The 26599-nt window shown below is 37.0% G+C and overlaps 1 protein-coding gene across 6 annotated transcripts in view; it reads right to left on the reverse strand.

Moving 5' to 3' along the window:
• Positions 1-26599, reverse strand: part of MET (MET proto-oncogene, receptor tyrosine kinase) — a 111435-nt gene that overhangs the window by 24057 nt on the left and 60779 nt on the right. For 5 of the 6 annotated variants that reach the window (XM_063100750.1, XM_063100751.1, XM_063100746.1 and 2 more), the window contains 9 exons: positions 22222-22356; positions 21286-21459; positions 16464-16624; positions 14765-14867; positions 14517-14653; positions 13667-13828; positions 12610-12709; positions 8225-8443; positions 1497-1643 (listed from right to left, as the gene is read on the reverse strand). In XM_063100750.1, the coding sequence (XP_062956820.1) occupies positions 1497-1643; positions 8225-8443; positions 12610-12709; positions 13667-13828; positions 14517-14653; positions 14765-14867; positions 16464-16624; positions 21286-21459; positions 22222-22356 (1338 nt within the window). Of the gene's footprint in view, positions 1-1421; positions 1644-8224; positions 8444-12609; positions 12710-13666; positions 13829-14516; positions 14654-14764; positions 14868-16463; positions 16625-21285; positions 21460-22221; positions 22357-26599 lie in introns of those variants that run through there. The other variant, XM_063100752.1, reaches the window with a different exon arrangement.

Genomic DNA, 26599 nt, shown 5'->3' on the forward strand with positions numbered 1-26599 from the left:
CACACGAGTTTGAACTACATGAATCTACTTACACATGGACGTTTTTCAATAAATGAATATGCATGATGTACACAACCAGTTAAGTAGCCTATCTAACAGTAGGCTATTAGTTAGGTAGTTAAGTGTTGGGGGAGTCAAAAGTTACATGTGTTGTTCAAGGGTCAACTGCAGTAAAAAACAGAGACAATGGGACATTAATTCTATCCTGGAGTATGGGGTGGAGGGCAGAGAAGTCTTCTCAGAAGAAGTAAACAATCATATTGTTTTTTTTGGGACAACAGAATCTCAGAATATTTTTATTTCCATTTTAACACACAGAAGAAGTCTTTGAGGTCCCTCCTGGTTCTAACATTTTATAATTTCTAGGATTTATAGTTCTTCTGAAATTCCAACTCTGAGCTTAGATTTTCTAATTTTTTGTAGTTTTCCATTTCATAACTTTTTAGAAAACTTCATGAACCCTTTAAAAATCACTTACTTTTGGATAAAAAATGTGGTATATACACAACGCAATATTATTCATCCATGAAAAGGAATAAAGAACTGATACATGCTACCACATGGATGAACTTGAAAACATTGTCCTAAGTAAAATAAGTCAGACACAAATGGATGAATGTTGCATAATTCCACTTACATGAAATATCTTGAATAGGCAAATTCATAAAGACAGAAAATAGTTTAGAGATTACCAGGGGCTGGGGGAGAGAGGAAAATGTGGAGTTACTGCTTAATGGTTACAGTGATTTTTTGGGGGGCGATGAAAAAATTTTGGAATTAGATAGTGGTGATGATTACACAACGTTGTGAATGTAGTTAATGCCAATGAACCGTACATTTAAAAATGATTAAAATGGCAATTTCTATGTTAAATATATTTCACCACAATTTAAATAAATTAACTATATAAGAGACTCAAATCCACTGAACTGTACACTTTACATGAGTGAATTGTACAGTATGTGAGTTATATGACAATGCAGCTGTTAAAAAAAAATAAAAAGAAAAAACCCACTCACTCTGTTTCTAGGTTATCTGACTTAGCTGTCTAAGTGAAAGAAGTTACTGTAAAATAGCTCAATCCTTGTTTTACTTTGGCCACTGCAGGTATCTTCTTTCGCTTATGGAGTTCCATGCACTTGTGATCTCTGTAGTAGCAGTGGTATGTTGGCTCTGGCCTCCTGGGGTGATGGGAGGTGGGGGCAGGGAGACTCTTGTCCCTTGTGAGAATTACAGCAAATTTGGGGGAGCGTATGGCATGATGGAGAAGCAGTGTGGGTTGAAATGACTTTTGAGACCTACCCTCCTAAGCATGGGGAATGTGACAGTGTAAGAAAAAAACTCACTATTTCTAAAATAACAACTAGGAATGGAGGCTAAGTTGATGAGCAAAAGCCAACACATAAATGAGCTTTAATGATTTATTTTAAGCCTGCGGGTGACATAATTACACTGGCTTCCTTATTTACATCATGAGAGGAGTGCAGGAATCCCACCTCTATATTTAGCTCGCTGTTCAATTTCAGCAGGTCATTGGGGACCGTACATAAAACAGCTTCAGAACGTGGGTGTATATTCTCACAGCTCTTATTTCCAACTTTTAACACTTCACCTTTAACAGCTTCAGGGTCAATATCATTTCCCTGGGAGGAAAAAAAAAAAAAAAAGAACTTGTTAACACTTCACAGTTTTGCAGAATGCTAACAATTGTGAAAGAATATAAATACACGTGTTCTTTGCCAAGGCATCTGACTTTATGATACTCATTTCCACGGGAATTGGGATGACTGACAGGGAGCATGACCATTTTAGGGCACTAATTAGTCAGGAATTATAGCATATAGCTATTCTATCAAACTGGATTTTAGAGAAAAGGAAAGAGATTCTTGTTTCACATCCTTACATTGAATGATGCCTTATCCATAATCACCTTATGATTGTCTTCAGCGGGTATCCACAAGGAAGCAATTTAGAGATTCAGTTATCACACTGCCTGGCACTGCCTAGTGCAGTGATTCTCAACCTTAGCTTCACTATTAGAATCACACTGAGAGCTTTAAAAATTACTGATGCCTGGGTCCCATTTCCAGAGATCTGATGTAATGCGTCTACAAATACGAGCGTACTTCCAAAAGATTATGGAAAGATTTGTATTATCTTTCAATTCTATTTTTCCATGAGCTTTCTGAAGTCCCCTCATACATTCCTTTTCTGCTGGCCAGTTTCTCTCCATCCTTCTTGCACACTTGAATCCTACACGTAAATGAATTCATTTTAAAAGAAATTCCTGAAAGACGCTGTATGACCTTCATTATGTTTGAAAACATCATTACATTATTTTGAACAATTACATAGTTCTTAAAAATTAAAACAAAAAATTCTTCAATTGACATATTTAGTTAACTGATGTTGCCATTAGGCATTTTAAAAACATCATCATTTTGTTGAAGAAACCAATAATTAGCCTTAGGCAAGAAGTGCAAACATAGGTACAATTTCTCATATCAAGACTCAATGAGTACAGTTACTTATTAAACAAGCTGTTACTCTGAAGAGAGAGATATCAAAAACCTATTACTATTTTTCGTGGGGACAAAGAGCAGCTAGTAATAACTACAGTACTGCTACTGTTTCACATAATCCTTAATGCTTAGCAAACTGCTTTCACATGCTTTGCCTCATATGGATCTCAATAGATTGGTAGGTCAGATATTATTCTAGGAAAAGAAGTTGAAAGAAGATACTTCTTCACAACAGGAGGCTGGAGTTTAAGAAAGAATGGACATAGACAAACCCTATCCTTATGACATTTCTAGAGGCAGTAGAAGCAGTCCATTGAACAGGTCAGCCACACAGGGCAATTCCACGTAGAAGCTCATAAATCTAATAGGTCACTTTGGGGCTTCAGATGACAACTTGTTGGTTAGGTCTGAGGAAGGCTAGGGCCCTTACTCACATATTGGAGGGAATTCAGGGAGTGACAAAGAAAAGAGATTAAAGAGCTGGAGGGCTTGATTTATGAGGGAAGGACTAAAACGTGTCTTGCTTGCTTAGATAATAACCATGGTGGGGGAAGGGATGAACATACTGCATTTACATTTCCAATACTCATTCTTTCGGGCTTAGATCCTAAGTCTAAAAGTTGCATAAAGGCTTCTCTAAAACAAAAACAGATCACACAGCCAAACAACTGAATCCCTTTTCATATGCTGCTACCAAGGAACACATGATAAGTAGTGACTTATATAAGAAATTACTATCACTTGGTATATGTAATTGCTTTAAAAGTCTAAAATCGAAGATATTACAAAAGTCATACTTGCAGCCCACTATTGTATAACAGAGGACCCAAATCAGGAAAAATAAAAATGGGAATAGGCCACTTTTTGTCATTTAAAGTAAACATAGCTTAATTGAGCTGTGAAAAAAAGTATGTTTAGAACTTTTATTATTTACTCTTTATTATTGAATATTAATTATTATTAAATATAACATATTTACAAAATTGGCTCAGTTCTTCAGTCATTAAAATGATAATATAGAGATTTTTAAATAAAGCAACATAAGAGGGAGCTTTCTAATCTCTAATCCCCTACATACACAGAACAATTTAGTTATAATTGTTTCATTTTATCCTGCAAAGACATCCCCCGAAGTAGGTATTATTGTCATTCCTGCATTACATATGGAGAACTAAGGTTCAAGAAGGAACTAGTTCATTTAATACAAAATCTATTTACCATCTATTGTGTGTTAGACACAGTTCTAGTCGCTGAGAATGTAAATATGAATAAGAGTTTCTCCCTCTCGCTGTAACGTTAAAATGGATTCAGTTCTAGAATGAAAACTAATTACTCTCAATGCATCACAGCAGGACATACCTTGTCACTTTCCTCTCTAACTCTGGCCAAGTATGACATAATGTTTTTATCTAGGATTCGGGCCTAGGGACTCATGTCTGAGATGGCCTCAGAACAGAGCAGATGGGAGTGAAAGTGGGAAATAGCATTACAATAAAAGGTGTCCTACAAGTTTCTATACACTCAGGTGGCCACAAGGCTGAGTCTGGGAAAGTCAGCAGGAGTAGCTAGGTGCAGGCTGGTAGCAGGACCCAGCCAAGCAGTGGTCTAAAGTCCAGGGAGGTTCGCAGCATAGAAGCAGTGAGTGGGGGTGGGAGTGGGGGAGGGGAGGAGAGGGGGCAGCGGATGAGATTTACACTCCACCTAGAGGACATGAGCTCCCAGCTTGGGAATCAGGCCAAAGAACCTTCACAGAAAGCTTTAAAACTGAGTTCCACAGATGTTAACAGGCCTTTTGGGGGAAAAGTTCCGTGGTCATTTGAGAAAAGCTGGGCAGACCAAAATTAAGCTGGGTTCTTCACTGTCTACTGGGGGCCTTTACTATTTACCTGGGGAACCCATATTTATTTTCATATTATACACTATGAAACCACAGGTGCTATGTGTCCTGGAATATATTTTTTCACAGAATGCCTATTAACATGTGCAGCACAGGAAAAGACTAGTTTGAAAGTAAGATATGAGTGCCATCAAATAAGTCTTGATGCTGGCCCAAACGATCCCTGAGGAAAGAAGTCTTCACTTCCATCCTGTCTGGAGTGAGAACCAGCCCCACGGTGCTTGTGACTGGAATTGGGGTTACAGTTACAGGTAAGTTAGTCAGAGAGAGGAAGACAACCTGTAGCTGGTTCTGGGAAGCAGGTGGATTGGGCTTGCTCAGAAAGACCCTCCCTTTTAGACGGTTCTGTTGCCCAGACACTGATGCCTGGCCTCTACCTGTGCTCTCAACATTTGTACTTGTGTTCAGTGTCATAGCCCAAGTCCTGCCCTCTGCTTTATCTCATTCCCCTGCCCCCTTTTTCCTGTTTGAGCTGACTTCTCCAGACTGGACTTTTGAAGCATCTCTATTACCATGTATTCTTATATGCTCCGCAATAAGATTCCCCCATGGGCAGTGTCAGGTAGTACATGTTCCAGCATTAAATGCTGTACTTTCCATAAAATACGTTCATGCACAAAAAGTCAGGTAATAAGATAATTAGGGAAAAATAGAGGGTTCCTTTAAATAGAATCAATTTTTAGATATTTGTAAAATGTTTAGAGCTATTTCACTTAAAGAACTGTAGAGATATCTACATACCACATGATAGAAAAATGTATTATTAAAGGTATTTTGGTATACGTTAAATGAAAGTTAACATGGGAACCATTACAATTTAGTGAACTTAGTGGAAAGAAGACCAAATTTGGAATCAAGAAGGTTGAGTGTGAGTCCTAGTTCTGCTCTTTGGTCCCTGGGTAACCTAAGATGAATCAGCTAATCTTTCTAAACTTCCGTTTACTTATCTATAAATGGTCATCTTATCTTATCTATAATCATCACTGACCTCCCAACCTCACAGGTCCAAGTGAGACTTAAATGAAATAATATATGTCAAAGTACTACGTTAATTGTCAAATTCTGTACAAACGTGAGCGAATATTTTTTTTTTTTTAATTTACAAAGAAAATGAAATTTATTGCTTATAGTTTCTAAGGCTGGGAAGTTCAAAGTCCATCTGGTGGTGGTGACAGTGACCCAGGGGTCTCACATTGCAAGATGGTGGAAACAGAGAGAGCAGAGTGAGAGATAGACTCTCCTCTTTTAGAGCCCTCAGAACCAAGCCCCTGAACACCCTTTTTAATCCATTCACTACTGCACGGTCCTACAATCCAAAAATGTGAGCGAATATTGATAGGAACATTGTGCCCTAATGTGCGCTCCCAGAGAGATGCCTACTTTTGATGACTACTGTCCACAACTGGTCCTGGTGGATTTGAAGCCTTAGCCATAAACCACCTCCTCTATCCATGGGGTTCCTGATTCATTCTGAGGAGTGACTGACCCTTGCACCCTATTGTGCTCTCTTGACCATGTGTTCTTCTGCCCATGATGTAGTTATTAGGCCAACTGTGGAGTAAGGCAACTCTCACAAATGGGGCTAGAAACTATAACTATTCCTTTAACCAAGGAATTCTTGCACGCATGGCTGCTTGAGGAGCACGATCTCTTCCTGGAAATAAAGAGTGACTCTCACGCTATACACATGATTCTCTCTACAGCACCTGCAGAGATGGAATGCAAAACATGCTTCACGCTCACGTTTTGAATGGTAATTGAACAAGCACAACATTAAATAAAAGTCCCCTTTCTTTTGATAAAAACAGTTCACTGCTTGTCCAGAAGAGGTCTTCTCTTTTCCTTTTTTCATGCTTCCCTTTCCTTTGTTTCTGCCCTAAGAGAGGCAGAGGTTTTAATGTGATCAACTTTAGACGTGAATAAAAGGTTAAATTGCTGACACAACAAATATTCTCTTACACCTTAGATTTCCTTTTATACATTAGGAAAATGGAGGATGGGAAAACATTGATTCATGATGCTAAAATGATCCCCTAAACGGCCCCTGCTCCCACTAGATCACTACTCTGTCCCATGGAAGGTGTTACACACCAGTTACAGAAAAAGTCATTGTGTATATATATAGACAAGAAAAGAAAGAATTTTGTGCTTGTCTTTAGAGATCCCATGGGTCATGATGGGAATACCATTGACAGGCTGAGGATGATGTCAAATCATTTTTTTCTTGGTCTGACAATTTTGTAGGACATTGACTAATGGGTATTTAATCTATAGAAAAAGAAGTTTTCTTTTCCGTGTGAGACTGTGCTTAGAAGGGTAGATAAGAACCATTTATCTCTAATCCCTCCTTCATAGATACAGGAACAGAAAAATAGAGTTTCTCTGGGTATAAAACTATTTGCACATAAACCATTGTTTTCATCAAGAAAAACCAAGTAGAATCTTCCAAATGGCAAACAGTAATTGTTTAAAGCAAAAGGTCACACTAGATTAGTTTTATTGAAAAAGAAAAATAAGTGATAAAAGCTCTCTCTCCTTTTCTAAAACTAATTAAAGAAGCAGATAAAAAAACTCCACTGTGGTAAACACACTGTTCACTGAAGCGGGCTTCCACTTAATTTCATGCTGTACGAAACATAATGGAGAGGTGAGTAACTTGCATGAGTGTGAATGTGTGCAGAGGCTGGGCCGTAGCTAAGATTTTGTTGAAAAAGCAGAGAAACTTGAGTAGAAACATGTCATTACTTAGAGGGAGGTGACTGATGGCAACCTATATTACATTTCAATAAAGACACTTATTGCTTTGTATTTGTTCATATTTACATCCAGATTACCTTACAGGAAAAAAAATCTGAATGTCTAAAACAACATGTTGAAGGCTAAATATTTTGTTGTTTCTGGTGATTGGGGCTATGCATAATTAAAGTCATGATTATTTTGCCTGTTTTATTATTATTTGAAGTAGAAATGACTGAAGTGACATGAGAGCTGTGTTCTAGTCATTGTTCTGCCACTATTTCATCATTTGTCAAACCACTTAACATCTCTTGTCTTTAGTGTTCTTCATTTGCAACAGGCTGGCTTAGAAAAGATAATCTGTTATCCCCTATTAAATTATATTTAGAGGCTAATATATTTCCAAACTAGGTGGAAATCTAGTTTCATTTATAAATCAGCTTAGAGATGACCACACCCGGATACAAAATTCCAAGTATTCCAAGGAAGTATAGAATTACAATTGATGCATTTATTTTCATGGCTCTTACCTTTTATCTTGTAATGAGCATACTTATGTGAAATGTCCAGGGGAATGTATAACATTGGCAGGATAATGCATCACAGGAAGCCTGTTTAATGGATTTGTATCCCACATCTGCTGCTTTTTAATATATACACAGGTAAGGGTTTTAAATGCTTCATTAAAAAGCTGTCCGTGATGATACTTATCTTTTAGTCTTATGCCAAAAAGGTTTGTTTTTCAGAGCTTAGATATTTACTGATGTAGTACAAGATATAATGATCAAATACAATGATTCTATTCACATAGCTATGAAGTCAAAATCAAGTTCGGGCCGACCCCATGGCTCACTCGGGAGAGTGCGGCACTGGGAGCGCCGAGGTCGCAGGTTTGGATCCTATATAGGGATGGTCGGTGCGCTCACTGGCTGAGTGCGGTGCGGACGACACCAAGCCAAGGGTTACAATTCCCTTACTGGTCGCACACACACACACACACAAAAAAAAAAAAAAAAAAAAAATCAAGTTCAAGCTGATGATTTAAGGGAGTGTTTTAAGCATTTCTTACCTTAATTTCCAGTACATTTTCATTGCCCATTGAGATCATCACTGGCTTTTCAAAAAGCTTAAACACAGGATTATGTACATAAATGAGATCAAAGTATTTGGAAAGGATCCCATCTAACATGAAAAAGGCTTTGGTTTTCAGGGGCAGTTGCAGATTCAGCTGTTGCAGTGAAGGAGTTGTACAGCAGATTATCTCTGAATTAGAGCGATGGTGACATGCCTATAGGAAGACACAATTATCCACTGAATATAGCTTGACAACAGCCACAACAATGTTCACATCTCACTATTTCAGACAATCAATTGGAAATAAATAACTTCTGAAAAAAAATCTGCATTTAATTTCCTAATGTTGAAGAACACAAGGAAACACGACAGATGCAAAATTATCCAAACAACCCCGTCTTCAAAGGAACACAGAGCTTCATTTGCCCAGAATAAGCTATGTTGATCTCTGAAGCTGGCCCTCACTTCATCATTTTATTTTCCTTAAGAAGACAGGACAGTCATCTAGAGGGACTGCCTTCTCTTCTTGTGAAGTAGCTATGGCAAAGTGGGAGCTGTGTGGTTGAAGTCCTTGGTCCTAACTTTCCTTTCTTCCTTCCTTCCTTCCTTTTCTGTACCCTTCTTCTTTTTTTTTTTTTCTGAACCCTTCCTTGGTCCTAACTTTAACCCAAACTGTGACAACTGGGGCCAAGCCCTTACTCAGAAGCTCAGTGTCCTCACTTAGAACTTAGGAAGTAAGATTAAAATGTTATTCATAATGTGGGATACTGCATGGTAAAGTGCTTTGTAAATCGCCAAGCACCATACGGTTAATGTTATAATTAAATATGTAGGTAGGTAATCTTATTACTGTGTTTAAGGTATTAATTATTAAGTGCCAGGTTCCATGCAAAATACTTTACAAGATTGGTCTCATTTAATTCTCACGATAATCTTATAGGTAGGTGCTCTGATTATGCACAGTTTACAGATGAAGAAAGTGAGCTTTGTAAGCTTGTCATTAGGCAAGATTGCACAGCTCTGAGTGGCAGAGTAGGGAACATAAATCCTAGACCATTAACTCTAAAATTCACTGTCTTACCTCTCATGCTATACTTCTTGTTTATTATATATTCTATATTGGTAAATCTTTTCCTATGTTTCCAATTTACAAAGGCTCTGCTATTATTATTTCATGCCCTTTCATCTCTCATTTCAAATCTTCCCCTTTGGAATTCTGATTTATGGAATTTTGGAAAATGTGGTTTCCTCTTGATTGTGCTTAGACTAAACCAGCAACGCAAAGTGGTACATTTAAGGTTAAATGGCTGCGCTTTTTTCCCCCAAGGAAAAGACAAACAAGCAACAACATCCCTTAGATTTCCTTTTCTTTGACAAGTACAGTTGGAGATAAAACAATTACTTATGCCCACAATAGGAAAAGGACTCAGGATATATATAAAAAGCACAAACAGAATTTGGTATTTGATATTTTCTTTTAAAAATAATTAAAAAAAATTATTCTACCTTTAAAAACACATGCTGTAAGCAGATAAAACTGATAGAGATATAGTAGGAATAAAGTATACAATTTAGTTTTTATCAGATTAATATTATAATGCTAAAAGCTATTTATTCCTATTATCTTGAAAAATGGAAATGAACAATTTTACTGCTGTCACAATGATTCTCCACATAACAAGAAATTTGAAAACTACACAGTAAACTGTAGGCTTCTGGGACATAAGCCCATTAACAAATTAATGTATATTTTGTTATGAATGTGACTATTTTTTATTTTAAAGGATTTGAGTTTATTGGATATAAAATTATTATGGCTGTATCTATATATCTAAATCTGACCTGACCAAGAGTTTTTATTTGTTAAATAATAAATGGGTTCAATTCATCACGGTCAGCTTCAAATTCTTTAAGTGGCAGAGAACATGGAAGAAACACACAGTTTTCACAAACAGTAAAAGAGTAAATAGTAAAATAGAGCCACTGAGTTTTTCACTCTTGTCCAATGCTAATGCATAGGTTTTATTGTACTAACATGTTGGTGGCTAAAACAACAGAAATTTACATTTCCAGATATGTAAAGATAGGATTTTTATCTTCTATCACTGTTTGAAACTTCCTGGAGATATGCAACTCTTATGTCTGACATCTAGAAAGTTTTTAATAAATATTTGATTACAAATGAATGAATGAAGAAGCAAAGAGGTGTTCTATGAGTCATCCTAATGCTGGTAAGAGAGAAGAAAGAAAATTTAGTCATTATTTTAATAATGTAGGCTCAGCATTAATTAGATAAATTAATAATTTCTCAAATTTCTACTTGAAAAAGTCACATGCCAACACCAAAAGGGTTACTGTTATTCTTATTTGGTTACTAAAAAATTGTTATGTTTGGTTGTGGAGAACTGATGTCCTTTAAACTAATAGCAGTGGTATTCTAACTCTGTTTGTGGCCATGTGTGGGGATTGGTTTCAAAGCCCTTTACTTCATACGGTGATTCCCTAGAGTACAATCTCTCAGGAATATGATAAAAATCTAATAATACTCCTTAGAGGTGATGCAATGTGGCTGATAGAGAAGGTCAGAAAAAATCTCATTTGAGATGACCTTATTGTTTGGTGATTTGGCTTGACATTTTTAGCTCCAAATTGGTTTTTGTAATTAAAGACCACTGTGGCTTTAGTGTTCAAGAAATATTGGATGGGGAATCTAAAAGAAAGTGCTGTAATTCAATCTATCACCTGCCCAATCAAGACCCTGCTTGAGCCGGAGCACTTAGAACTTCCATTCTTGGTTGAGTACAAAAGTCCAGCTAGATTATGGCATTTTACATTAGAGAAAAGCATCAACAAAAAGTATGAAATCTTTGGAAGTAACTTCAAGGTCTAAACTAAAACTACCATTTTAATGTGACCTATATAAATTGTTAGAGCACAAAAGGAGTCAATCACATTTAAGGAGGCATTCAGTTAAATTCTGATTGGCCTTGTAAGTAAAATAAGAAAAGGTGGAAAAACACAAAACAATATCCACATGCTTGGACATAAGTATCCTAATGCTCTTTTCTGTTACTTGATGATAGCTAACAAAGGGGAAAGAAGAACCAGGAGAACATGGGGGTGTAAGAAAACACTGCATGTCTGCTGCTTAGAAAGACAAGGATGCAAGACGAGAGCTTTATCCAAGGGTTTTACTAAAACAAAAGGGTCCATGGCTCTACAGTGCACTAAAAAGAGGCAGAGGGGAATGCTGAGATTTCCATTTGAACTGACTGTCTTTATTTATTTTTATTTTTATTTTTTCCAGGTAAAGTCTTTTATTTTAACACTTTCTATGGAATAAACAGATCACAGTGAAGTTTCTGAGTATAGATAATGAATATATCTCACTGCCAGAAGTGCTAATTCTGCAAGGAGAATATTTGTACTTGTTATTATGTTAAAAAACCTCAATATTAGTCTTTCATGTGTCGATATTTATTTTTCTATAATACATGAAATAGAAATCCACTGGCAATGCAAAAAAGGAACAGAAAGTATCTTTTTACTTTTTCTTATATCACTATTCTTCATTTTATGATTTCACCACTTAATGTTACCTACCTCAGAAAGTGGGCAAAAGAAAGAAAGTGGGTAGAACTAAAATGAATCAATTTTTTTCTCTTCCTTGCAGCTCTGCTCAATTACATGTTTTTTTCTTTTACTTATTTATTCATTTATTTTTTTATTATGAATATTCATGAGATACAAAGCTGAATGTCACCCCTCGTGCCCATGATGTGAGGGTCAGATTCATACTGGCAGAATACCCATTACCAGAAATTGCTTTTGTACACACTGTGGAATACTACTCTGCCCTAAAAAAGAATGAAATACTCCCATTTGCAACAACGTGGATGAGCCTGGAGAAACTTATGTTGAGTGAAATAAGTAAAGAACAGAGGGATAAATATCGCATGTGCTCACTCATATGTGGGAGCTAAGAGAGAAAGAAGGAAGGAAGGAAAGACCACAGTAGTGCATTGGTCTTGTAGAGGGAGAGAACATTCCCTGGGCTACAAAGTGGAGTCGGTGGGGGGGAAAGGGGAGGGAAGTTGGGGATAATTGGGTGGCCAACTATCTTTAAAAACACTGTCTCAAGTTGGTGATCTTCATTTGTGTCTAAACATTATATGCATGTATATGCATTTTTTACAATGTCAGCCCAAGACTCTAGATAATTTTAGTTGTTGAATAAAAAAATACTATTTGGCCTATGCTCTAAGGAAGATAATTAGCAAACATTAAAGGCAAAACTGAAATGTCCCATGTACCCTGAAAGCCAGGTGGTAGGGGCAGAGATGCAGAGCTTTGAGTAGAATCATCGCTCAAAGGACTTACCACTGTAAAGTTCCTTTCTGCTTCATGGACATTTATTACCATCCTTGGGACACTAACAGAATTCAGGTTTTTTCCAACACCTGTTATTGTGCTCCCACCACTGGTAAAGTAAAATAGAAAAATGGCAATATTAAGGAGTTCTTTCCAACAAGTATTTTAGTATTTCAAGAGAGAGGTTCAATTCAATCACATGCAGTGATTACAAGTTAGAGGCACAGTTAAAGTCAAATGGAAGTTCAGGGGTAACTCATTTTTGGAAACAACTTATTTAACTTGAAAAATTTTTTAAAAATTCATATTTCATAAACTGAAGAGATGCATTTGTATTTTTATTTATTTATTTTTTTTGTTTTTTTTTTGTTTTTTGTCTTTTTCGTGACCAGCACTCAGCGCACTGGCCATTCCTATATGGGTTCCGAACCCGCGGCCGGGAGCGTTGCCGCGCTCCCAGCGCAGCACTCTACCAAGTGCGCCACGGGCTCGGCCCGCATTTGTATTTTTATTCACCAAATATACAAAAGAAATATTTTTTTCTCTCTGAAAAAAATACAAAGAAAAACGAATTTAACTGTTGTTGTTAGACTGATAGAATTAACGGAAACAGGGCAGATTGAACTGGGTCCAGTGAGATACTGATTCAAAGGGAGCCTGGTACAGGGAAAAGCTATATGTAAATCAGGCAGGACAAAAAATACACTGAAGAATGGGAGGAAAAAAGTGATTACACTTTTGAGGACTAAGGCTAGTACAGAATTGACATATATATATATATAATATAAGTACATAAAAACTATGTGGCCACATTGAACCATTTTACTGTAATCTGTTTAAAACATAATAGAATAGGATAAAATGCTTCTTGGCATGAACTAGCACCGATAAAGTAAAATTGTACCCAAAACCTGAATGTAGTTTTTCTCTCATGAATAGGAAAGGCGGCCTTTAAAAGAAATTCAACTGCATCAAAGTCAGATAAAACCGCAATTTCTCTTGACTGTTCTACAGCCAAATCATCCTTATGTTCACTATGAACATAACATCAGAAGCTTCTACTTACCTAATAAAAGATTTGGTGGGATGAATTTCATAGACAATGGGGTCTTCCCGGTAAGTGAAGCTGCTTGTCTCTCGGTTGGCTAAGTCAATTTTCAATTTAACAGGAAACTCAGTTGAAATGGTTTGGGCTGGGGTATAACATTCAAGAATACTATTTGACACACTGAATAAAAAAAATTAAAAAATGAAACTTAGTTATTAGAGATATACATGTTTTAGAATTATATCCGTAAATCAAAAGACTATAACTTGATGGCCCCTAAATGGGAATTTCCTGAGGTGGTTTAGAAAAATTCCTTTTCTAGTGTAGGCTGTTTACATTTGACTGGATCCCAAATTCAGCCTTGTTGTGGACAAACCATCCTTGACTTCAAAACATTTGGGATTTTGAGCATCCATTAAAGTACTTTTAGTTTTTGATTAAACTGAGCTCTTCCAATTCTAAGAATATAAACTTAACCTTCTTCCAAACCCAATCTCCCCCATTTCTTCCCTCCCCAAAGTGACCTAGTCTAATTGTAAATCTTAATGGAAATGTTTGTTTCAATTTATTGCCAATTACCAGAATCTCACAGCTAATAATATAACTAGGATGTTCAGATATAACAATAAAGGTGAATGGGACAACAAAGCTGAAAAAAGGGATTAATAAATAATGAAGGAAGCGTAGAAAAATCAGCAAGGGAGAAGTAGATGGATTTGGGAAGAAGGAAGTTTTGTCAGCAGGAGGAGAATAAACAATAAGTAAACATCTTGATTTGTCTCCACTAAAAAGAACAGTGTTTGCTTGATTTTTTAGGTACAGGTATTAATCCAATCTGATGGACACAACAAAAATAAATTTACAACACCTTTTTAAAGTACACGTTTTTCCACCAATTGAAATGTGTCTAGAATTTCCACTGTTTAGGAATTTCCCAGTTAGAGTAAGCAAAGTTCCACCAGCTTTAGGACCGTAACTTGGAGAAATACTTGTTAGTACAGGATCCTGAATGGGAGATAAAAACAAAACAAAATAGCTTGTTAATTTTATTACTCTAAGTAGATTAAGAAAAAAGCAAACATCCTAGTTCATGAAAAAAGTAATGCTTACACTTACCACATAAGAAAACATACTATATTGTGTTGTTCCTCGACCGTTTGAAATAATTATGGACATATTGAATTGCTTATTCATTGCAGGACCAACTGTGCATTTCAACCTGAAAAAACCACAAAGCTTATATTTGTTGCAAATCCAAAGGAATTTTCTGTCTTGGCTGTTTTATACGAAAGGACATTAATTCCAAGTTGTGAACTCACTACTCTGAATAGCAAGCATGGTAAGCATTAAGGCTGTAAATTGTATAATTTCTATTTCTGTACTATTATGCCAAAGTGTATATTCACTGTATTATAGTATTTATACAGACAAAACAGGAAATGTTAAACCTCATCAATGCAGACCTCACCAATTGAAAAGTACATAATAATCTAAGTCTAAGCCTAGAAAATTATAGGGATAATGTTTGGCCTACTTGAGACAAAGAAATGGTATTTCAGTAGCATATGAAAGAATGGGCTAACTACATATCAGCCAAATCTCTTCATAAAGTATGTCAGCAGGTACATTTCTGTGGTTATATTTGTCACGTTTATTTAAATTACTTAAAGAATAATGAAATTGTGACAGGCTTTCCATTGAATTATTTTTGAATCAATAATCTTACAGTTCTGAAAAGGTTTAAATATAATTTGTTTCATTAAATAACTTTTTCAAGAAGACAATAAACTCTGTTTTACTTTTACAGGTCCTAATTTATAATGCAATGATTAAGAGTCCTGGAGAACTTCCAAGAGGCATTTCTAGAATGAATTTGTTTTGATTAAGCTAACGAGTATGATATTAATTAATGTGTTGGTCTCAGTAAAATGAGTAGATTTAGACCTTCCTGTAATACTAGAATGAATCCAATTAGATATAAAACAACCACTTGATAGAATAGGTTCAACATAAAGACTCAACCATAAAACTTAAAATTTTTGGTTGTTGTTAATGCATGATAACTAATAATTTCTGGATTCTTTGTTGATTATGGTATTCAGAACTTATAGAAGGTACATTTAAATACAGTAGAAAAAGTACAGGTCTTGAATCAGAAAAGCTGAGTTCAAAGGCTTCTTTAGCTTTTACTTTCTGGATTACCTCTGCCAAACCACACTCTACCTCTCTGAACTTCAGTCACCTCCTTTGTAAAAGAGGAATGGTATTGCCACCTCCACAGACTTTGGGGGTGCTAAATGGAATATACCCCATACATTACGGTGCCAATCATATTAGCTGAATGTAAATTTAAATTCATGCAAAAAGAGTCTCAAAAATGTGATTTAGCTGCTTCACTACATTTCTGAGGTTTAGAAAGTGAATTTAGAAGTGGATCCACATGGAGCTTTTATAGAAAAAGCTCAATAGAAAAAGCCTTTGGAGACTCTACATTTGAAGACTGTAAAGACAGAGAGACCCCAACTAGTGCTACTCTTTCAAATCTACCCAATTTCTGAAGATTTGTTACATAAATGATTGAAAAGCTCCCCAGAAGCTGGATTCTTCTTAATTCACCTTTCTCCGTTCTTAATCCCAGTAACTAAATAGGGTTAAAAGAACAAAACAAAACAAACCCACAAGAGATGTGATGGGCCAAGATCCTTTTAAATTCAAGAGATGGGCTTTTTGAGCATTTTTTTTCTTTAAACAAATATTCATTCCTAAAAAACCTGTTTTCCAAGCACAACCCAGCAAAGAATTTTAAGATCCTTACGTATTTGTCGTGCTTTCACTTAAGGTCAAGGTGCAGCTCTCATTTCCAAGGAGAACTCTGGTTTTCCTTAGATCAAGTTTATTATTCTTCCTGAATCCGAAGTCCCAACCACATATGGTCAGTGTTGTCCCTCCTTCAAGGGGTGCACTAGTTGGGAAAACCTACAAGGACAACATAGAACTTTTAAAAAAACCTAACATATTATTATTTTTCATGTGTGTGGAAAACAAACACAATATGTATCCTTAAATAGTATGAAATTCTTCCATTCTCCCACTACCTAGTAAAAATTCAATTTTCACTAAAGGAAAAAGGGTCACAAATTTCAGAGCATCTGGAAGAAACGTTAAAACTATCTGACACAGTGATGAAACAGGTTGTCTTTAGGAGATCCAGAGACAGGACAAAGAGAAGATTCAGCTGGGTGGGCATGAAGGGGCTTTTGGGGGCCACTCTGAAGTGAATTCATCTTCTAGGGATCTTTTGGGCAGGAGAAGACACACTTTGGGCCCAGACATTTACTTGCTTATAACTCTGATTATTAACTCCTCACAGGCCTCCAGATTGAACTCTGATCAAAACTCCTTCCTGGGCAGTATCAACCAAGGTCCATTATATGCCTTGCTCTGTGCACCAGCTGTGTGTGCACGACATTTTTGTTGCTATAGTATTTCCCACACAGAGAAGAAAGTCACAGTAAAAATACCTCTTTTGGTATCCAGTGGTTGCACAGTAGCATTCAGCAGCTATCATAATATCAAACACATAGATGGCATTCAATACACATCTGCCAATCATTCATTCATTATTTACTTATAAAGCACCTCCTATGTGCCAGGCACCAATAAATAAATAAGTGAATCTATTTCTTAATATCTGTTAATTCACATTTATTAGATTTAAAATTATTTATTACTTATTCACAATTATTACTGAGTATTTCTTTGTTCTTTAAATATGGTCACTATTTGATGTATACCAGATAGTTAGCTGACACACACAGCCTTTTAAAAATTATGTAATATTTAATTCATACAATATATTTTTTTCTATTGGAAATCAATAAAAACAGAACTGGAGAGAGCCCAAAATCAGTGTTGTAGCAATTTTTCTAATTATCTTCATTGGTATTATTTTACATCTCATTTTTAGGATTGACTTTTACCCCCTCTGTGTTCAATGTTAAGGAAATAATATTTTATTATTGCAGGCTCCCTTTTGGTGTGTTAAAAGTAAAATTTGGATTTATTAATAAAACTTGTTAACCATGATGTAAGACAGCATTAGGCACTTATGAAGTATTAAATACTACTACTCTTAGGCTAAAACTATTAAAACAAAACACATTTCCAAGTTAAAAATAAGCTTCTCCTCAGCAGCTTTGTGACAATTGAGAAAGGAAATGCTCTTTTGGGGGGGACATATTGTAAATTGTGCTGTAAAGTACAATGGTGGGAAAACGCAGCACCAAGACAGAGGCAGCTCAAAAACCAGCAAAGGTATTTGCTAAAGCCCAGTCTGTGAACGTCTAAAAGTGATGCTTTTACAATTAAGAAGGGCTTTTAGCAAAATTCAAATTTGTAAACATTCCCATCCCTCCTATGTAAATAATCGCAAACCAAAGTCTTAACTTACCCTTGTTGTCAAACCCCTTCATTGTCTTAGCTTAATGCTTTTATGATAGCCATTTTACCCATAAAAATCCATTACACAGTTGTGCCTTTCATGAAAATTTACCTCGGCCATGTCTAGCCAAATGAAAACTGCTAGAAAAAAACCCTGTTTATTATTATGTTAGAAATCCAGTAGGAGAGAACAAGACATCTGACCCTCCCAGGACTGTGTTCTGCCCGAGGCAGTCCCCAGCTGCTGTTCCCTTTTCTAATGAGGAGCCTTCCCCATTCAAAACAGCTGCCCAAGGCTAGATCCCCTGCCTATGTTCTCCTCCCCTTTCTGGGTAAAAATGGAGTCTGTCACTCTACATACATCATTGCTTTCTATGAAAGGCAAAAGGAATGGGTGATGATTTCAGAAAAGATGCTGACTGTTCAATTGGTGCGCTGGCAATAGAAATGGATATAATAACACCTCTGCTAGACTCTCAGGATTTGAAAGGCCAGCTCTGCTTAGTTTTTCTTTCTGGGCTGAGAAACTACCCCTTAGTTTATGGGGTAACCTTCACTCTTTCAGGGGAAAAGGAAGGAAGCAGTTGTGGACTACACACCCTTGGATAGACCCAACAATGGGCTGGCAAACTTTGAGTTATCCTGAAGGGCAGAGAAATCTGTGAGCAGGAAATGAGTGTCCGGCATAAAGCCATGAAGCCTGGGTCTCCTACCTGCCTGGATAGGGGAGATAGAGACACAGAAGTAGCTCTTGTCCTTTCACAGGTGAAAGATCATATCACAGATGGGCCCATTCCAACAGTATTTTAAATGATCATGTTTTCAAAACCCATCAAGAAAAAACATGAAAAAGCTGAAATAAAAATATGAGGGTACTTCAAAAAGTTCATGGAAAAATTTGTATTATCTTTTAATTTTACTTTTCCATGAACTTTTTGAAGAACCCTTGCAAAACCTTGAAAATTAAAATTCTCAGTGGAGGCCTCCTTTCCTCTTTAGTAGGAAAAAAGTCACAAATATACTGGTGGCAGTGTATCGTCTGCACATCTCCCTATCCCCCATAAGATATTGCTGTTGCTTCTTATCTGAGCTTTCTGATCAATTAGTAAACAGTTTTATTGTCTCACTGCAACTGAATTCAATCCCACAAGACATCACAATTTTATCCTAATAAATTCACAATGCATTGGAAAATGCTCTTCCTTTGCTGAAGCATTTCTCATTGCTCTTTTAAGTACAAGATCAGATGACACATTTGAAACAAAATAATAGACTTGCTATCCTGAAATCTCTCGTATCTGGAACTGCAAAGAATTTCAGCCACTGAACACCGTGTACCTTGAAAAGCAGGCTAACTTGTGTGTATTGGAAAGTGAAACTCTATACATTAGGCTGGATTTTGTGCCTGCAGAGTTTAAGACAGATAAGAAAAAGATGAATAATTGGTCTTATTTTTTTGCAGTAAGAATGCTAAATGTCACGGTCGAGCATAGCATGAAATCTTCCTAACAACTATGAACAGAGAGGGATTTATGGACTCAGCTGCACTACTTTCCTTCTAACGTGCAGCCCAAGCCTCACTGACTTGGTACATGATATAATAACTTTTTAAAATCGCCAACTATAGAGTGCTGGAGTTAGGAAAGGTGAGAGAGGAGGGAGATTCAAACAGTATGAAAAATTCTCAAACAGAGCAAATATTTTAGAAATTCTCTGAACCAGAGAATTTTAACAATTTTAATATTGCTTTCATGATTAGTAAAAGGAAGCACATTGGTCAAAATTAAATGCTTCATTTGTACAGGTTATCAACCTGTGTTCTTTACTTAAAATACCAGTTTGGCTATTTTTGAAATGAAATTGTTGTGATTTAATTGCATGTGTGCACACACATACTCTATGTCTTTCATGGAATAGCTGAGTTCAGATTTCTAGTGTCTCAGATTGCCAAGGCTGAGTGTTCATAAAAGTGTAAAGCTGCATGTGGTTTAAAAAATATATTTCATGATTACTACAAAAAAGTGCATAACTACTATAGCACAGATTTAAATTTGTTCTCTTATTCTCTTTTAGTTTATTCTCTGCCTGATCAAGCTAAGTCTTAATAATTATGTCACACCTAACAGAAAATGATTTGGTTTAAAACCCAGTCACCCACTACAAATCTTGCCCCAAACCGTAACTAAATGAAAACAGCCATGCGCTTGGGGGTGGTTCTTGTTCTGACTCGTACGCTTTGTTTACTTGGGTATGAACCAGGCAACCGAGACCTTTAACTTGAATGTTTCACAAGAACCATTTACTAAAGTCCAACTGTTCTACGTGCAGGCAGAGAAAATACACACAGCGTACTCACCAGGGAAGTGTTTTTAAGCAAAATGTATTTGGATCAAGAAATTTTTAAAAATTGCCATGGAGATTTTCATTGTGCCAAATATATGCTTAAAGCAAATAAGGAAATAGAGAGTGTGGCTGTAATGTCATGGCTGATGTCCAGTGCTAGAAGCTAAGGTCTCTAACAACAGGAGGTTTGTTTGTTTTGTTCTGGGCTGTATCTCCCCAGCGTCTAGAAGAGAACCTGCCACGTGGTATGTGTTCAATAAATATTTTTGGGATAAACTAAAGAATGAAATGGTTTATAGAAGTACAGATGTAAGTATAGTCATCTCACATTTACTTTACTTCTCTTCCAGGAACACTGAGAGAAGACAAACAGACACCCATGGGTGCTGACCCTCCATTTGCCTCCCACATTACCCTGGGAAATGACCTCTAATCTCATCTATGCCTCAGACAGGAAGAAACCTATCCTGTCTGCTCCAGCATGGCTGGGGTCACGGCATGCACAGTGCAGCTTAGGGTTCCAGAGACGTCTGGGCACCCGGCAGATAAAGTAGGTGGGGAGGAATCAGAGAATGAGTATGGGTGAGTCAGAAGGAAACAGGTCCCAGTGTGAGGAAATGGGGAGCAACGTTGCTCATTAGCCACCACTCTTGCAGGGAGCGTGAAGCAAGCACTTCAGGTGTAGGACTCAGAGGGACGTGCCCAAACGCCACCCTAGGGGATAAAGCTAGGGGGAGATGGTGCTTTGGCTGGTGTCTCACAGCTAAATGAGTAAATTGGCTTTTGGATTTTATTTCATTAGTGGAACTTGTGTTTACCAAAACACATGAATGGCAGCTGATAGAGGTCCCTACCTTGTAGATTGCAGGCAGACAGATCTCTTGAGTCCATGTCCGGCTGGGGCATTCTTCTGATCGCACACATTTATCGTGGCACCAGCCACACTGCACAAAGGGGGGTGCGGAGAGACACTGACTGCAGGACTGGAAATGTCCACAGCCCAAGCCATTCAATGGGATCTTGGTGATCTGGGAAGAAAAGGGAAAAAAAGAGCTTCCAGAGGGGTTTTAGTTTGTTTGTTAAGTAAAAACTGAGACACAAAAGATGCATGTAAATATCAATTGATGCAGACTACTAGAGATAGCACCTATGTGTTCAAATCACGTAACATTGGTTAAAAAGAATCAAATTTCTTCCTTCTCTCTGTTGTTGGCCCATATGTGATCAAAGTTAACATCACTGTCCAGTGAACACAAGCATTGTCATACAGTATTAGAGGTTCTGTATAGTGGAGACATTTTGTCCTTTCTGAGATGATTTTAAAATAACAAGAGAGTATAATTTAAGCTGTGGGAAAACACACTTGAACTCCTGGAAAATTGAAAGTGAGGTTACATATCATTCTGGCATCAAGATGCACGTCCTTCTCTCAGAGAAAAGGGATTACTGGCTGGAGTCAGATTCCAGTGCACATTTCCAGGATTTATCTGCCTGCACTAGAGTTCTGCCATGAGGACTGCAATTCTCATTCTGTGTGTTTGTTTTCCTCATTGAGAAATACAGGACAAAAGGAGTACACATTATGACAAAGACCTCCCTTAGGTCCAATCTTTCTTGAACAAAAAGTTAACTTGATTTCAGAAGATCTCTAGAATACTCCAAGAACTTAATGGAGGAGAGGTGAATCTAAGATGAAGAGAAAAGTTATAAAGGATCAAACGATACTGGCTGTAAATATCCATTCAGGAAAAACCATATTCATGGAAACTACCTGTGGGAACAGGGCTTACCTTCTTCCCAGTGACAACCAGTGTGTAGCCATTTTCGTTTAACGGGTGCTCCACAGTCATTTCTGGAGACACAGGGTGGGAATCCAGGCGAAAATTCACATGAGGGGTTGATGATCCTGGTCGAGAAACCACAACCTGAGAAACAGAAAAGGAAACACCCTTACTCCAACAAACTCAATTTAAATACACATGGAAAATGTGGATGATAATGGCCATAACAGATTAGCAGGGCTATTGGGTGTTTGAACTAAAGACCCAACAGTTCATCTTGTTGTAAATCAATACATCTTCTAATCTCCTGCCTTGAAGCCAATCTATCTGAACCCCAAGACAAACTTTTGCCTATGATCTTTTAATAGTTTTTAGGGAAGGAGATCTTCTGATTGATCAGCCAGCACATGCAGACAGATCCTCACAATTGTATCGGGAACTGAAGAAGCCAAAACTCTCCTCAGAAAGAAGAAACCACATATAGTATAAGGATTCTGGATTACTTTTTACTCTATCCTCTCGATTCTCCCACTGGGCAATTTCCCTTAACGTCATAGTAAGAAGAGTGGATGGGGATTCTGGAAACCTGAGTCTACTTCCAGTTTTGCTACTCTTAAGCCATATTTATAGATCTTTTGAGGTCAAAATAGGCCCCCAGCTACTTCGAAATGCTGTGCTGTACTTTTTATAAGCCACTGTCCTACGATGTGTTATTACTTGGATTATAAATCAAGTTCTGCTTCTTGGTCTGGCTTTAAATAGGGTCTGATGGTTTTAACCATGCCTGAGAAATGAGGTCTGATGACTGGTCATTCTTGCTTTCAGGTATTTCTAACCTGAGGTGTTTCCCAGCTATATAATTTCCATCTGCCCTGTTCCTAGAACCCAGTAATAATGAAGTTCAGAGATTGTGATCAACAATTGGAATAAAATCAGGATGATTACTTTAGATGAACACTTAGATTTTAGGAGGGTTTAGAGACTTTCACTGTTACGTAGGCTATTGGTTTGCATATACATGAGGATGTAGGAAGCTGAACACAGCTCTGGGTTTGAAATCTACTTTGTGAAATTACCCGACATCTCTAATAGCCTTTTCCATTGCACTGAAAGTGCATTTACCGGCGTGGGTATGAAATCACAGGACAACCACGGACATCTGCAAGATTAGGATTAGTTAAGTACCCATTCCTTCTACCTCAGCTTTTTAATTCATAAAATGGTAATAAAAATTGCAGGAGTAATTAACTGCTTTGAATTTTACAATCACACACAACATATAAATGTTTGGGGGAATAGTAGTAAACATTTTCTTCAGCACAATAAAGGAGCCAAGTAGCCCGAAACAATTTGAGAAGATTCCCAAAGTACCTAATTTGTTCCCAGGTAGTGGATTGTTGATAGAGAAACTAACTAAGCTCACATAGGGCCATAAAAGCTAAACATCATGACATTTTTGCTCTCACGTTTGTTCTACCCCAAACACTCAACACTTCCATTAAGCAGGGTGGTTGTATTTGCACAGAAGTTAAATGATGGATCAAAGATCACGTGGCCAGGAGGGGAAAAGATGGAAACTACTGTTATTTCCTAAATTTAGGGCCCAATAGATGTTTGTGACCTTTGTAGGCAGAGTAAAAAGTTCAGTCACCAGTCCTACCTCCCTCTGGGTGCTGGTTAGAAGCAAAATATCAGATGTCAGACTTCCAAAGCCTCTACCCCAAATTATCCAGACTTCAGTGACCCAGTTCTGCAATCCTAACTCCCTTCTGGTACTCACCACCTATAATTTTTTCTACCAACCCCTCCCTCCCATTCCTCCCATATTTCCTTGATCATTGCCAATCACTTCAAACTGCAAAGGTAAAAAAAATCCCCTTTTCTGATGTGCTAGTCAGAAACAACACAAAACACCAGCCTGTCCGAGTACCCCAACTCTGTGCTTTCCATTTCATTGAAGATTATTCGTCACTATGAACCTTCCTATGGATACTTGCATTTTGTGTCTCTCTCCCTAGTTTCTTCCATTCATTCAGACCTGCTACATAACAATCACCTCCCAGAGCCCTTTTCTCTTCCTATCTTCTTGTTCTCTTCTTTATCATTTCCTGTATCTATAATAAGCAATCCCTTCTTAATTACCATGTCATCATCTTTGACTTTATTAAATATCTGAAGCCCATCCAAATATTCATTTCCCAGAAAGGAATAACCTTTCTCTTTCTTTTCATAAAGAAGCTCTTCGCACCTCTGAACCTGGATTGATTGATTTTTGCACCCCCTATTAAAATTTTTTTCTTGGAGAGCACCATATATCTGGTACTTTCATAAAAGCTAACTGACTCAGGCATTGTGCTAAATGCTTTAAACACAGATTCCATTTACTCCTCACAATGATCCTATAAGGTAGGTATTATTATTTTCCTTAAAGAGAGTATGACAGAATTTTAGCTAGAAAGTACAAGAGTCATGTTTCCAAGGAGCTTTATCTAATGCCAGAATTGTGTGCTTGACCTCTTCTTAAACACTCAACTGCTAGACTCTTGGAGCACCAGAGTAAATACCAATAAAAAGCTTCAACTCTGAGCTCCCAAGAGCCACTCGTAAGTCAAAGCACTAAAACAAATTTCACAATATATTTGCCTTGCCAATTACTCCTTGTTTCAGTAATCTTGGCTGCACTATTTAAGTGTGCCTAAGGAGAAATTACTCCACATTTAAATAGTTCTTGATGACACAGAGGAAATGTTACTAGCGAAGCTCTACTTTTGATCACGAGCTAGGATGAATGTTGCTTGGTATAGAAAATGGGATGAATAAGGGAGACAGGAAAGCCATGTGGAAAAGTGAGATGACCCTTTGGAATTTTGAGCAGAGGTTGTACCACAGATGCAAATACCTTTTTAGTTGATCATTAGCCTTTTCTCTGCAGGGATACCTACTGCTCTGAAATGCCAAGAATACTTTTCTATCGTTAATTCCTCACTTTCCCTTATTGCTGGAGTTCTAAATAATTGAGTAACCACTTTAACTCTCAAAATATCCCTGAAGCAATGTTTGCAAGCAGCTAAGAGACCTCCTTTTGGTTGTCATGGAGATATTTCTAGGGACAGAACTGAATTTGGCATCTAATTTAATTCTTATGATAAATCACCTGGCAATCTTAGAACAATTAGTATGAAATAGATGACTAGCAATTATCTTTTGAATTTCTACTGTGTCAATGACAAATCTTTAGTATTTATGTCACAAAATCTTTTTCTTTAATGCTCTTGAAAATACAGAACTAACACATTTTTCAGGGAGGTAAGAATTGGAATTTACTTGATTGTTGTGGTTATGATCTCACATAACCTCTCCCACATAAATTATCTGGGATAGGACAAGAGGAAGAAATATATGTACAAATAAAATAATACTGTTGTGTTTAAGCCCCCAAATTCATAAACCTGACAAAATAATTTCATGTGAGATATCTACAAATATGTAAAGGCCAGATATCTATCTGAGTTTTATTTTTAATTAAATAAACTGTTTTTGAATTTTATTTTAACAATAATGAATAAAATTTAATAAGATACTTACTTCCCCCAATTTTTTTTTTTAAAGTGGACAATTCAAAGGTTTTTAGTATATTCACAGATTTGTGCAATCATCACTACAACCACATTTGGAACACTTTCATTACCTCAAAATGAAAGCTACCCTCTAGCCCCCGACAACCACTAATCTACTTTCTATCTCTATAGGTTTTCCTGTTCTGGATATTTCATATAAGTGGAATCCTTTGTGTATAGCATTTTTCACTTAGCATGTTTTCAAGGTTCATCCATGGTCCTTTTTATTGCTGAACAGTATTCCACTGTATGAATATGCAACATTTTATTTATCTGCGCTCATCACCTGATGGACATTTGGGTTGTTTCTACTTTTTGGCTACTGTGAATAATACCACTGTGAATATTCATGTATAACTTTTTGTGTGAATGTATATTTTCATTTCTCTTGGGTCTATACATCCAGGAGTAGAATTGTTGGGTCTTATGGTGACTCTGTATTTCACCTTTTAAGGCACTGCCAAACCATTTTCCACAGCATCTGCACCGTTCCACACTCCCACCAGCAGTGTATGAGGGTTCTACTTTCTCGACATCCTCACCAACACTTCTTATTTTCCATTTTTTTTGATTATAGCCATCCTACTGTGAAGGATGCATGTGAAGTAGTACTTCCTTGTGGTTTTGGTTTGTATTTCTCTGCCAAATGTTTCTTAAACTAAGAAAGAGGAAGGTGTACTTCTCAGGTTTACAGCCTTCAGCCCATTTCTCCTGCCCGAGACCGAGTAGTTGGGCATTTGCTGCTCAGCATCCCAGTCAGTCTTCTGAAA

Source organism: Cynocephalus volans, chromosome 6 (assembly GCF_027409185.1).
Source record: "Cynocephalus volans isolate mCynVol1 chromosome 6, mCynVol1.pri, whole genome shotgun sequence".
Classification (NCBI taxonomy): Eukaryota; Metazoa; Chordata; class Mammalia; order Dermoptera; family Cynocephalidae; genus Cynocephalus; species Cynocephalus volans.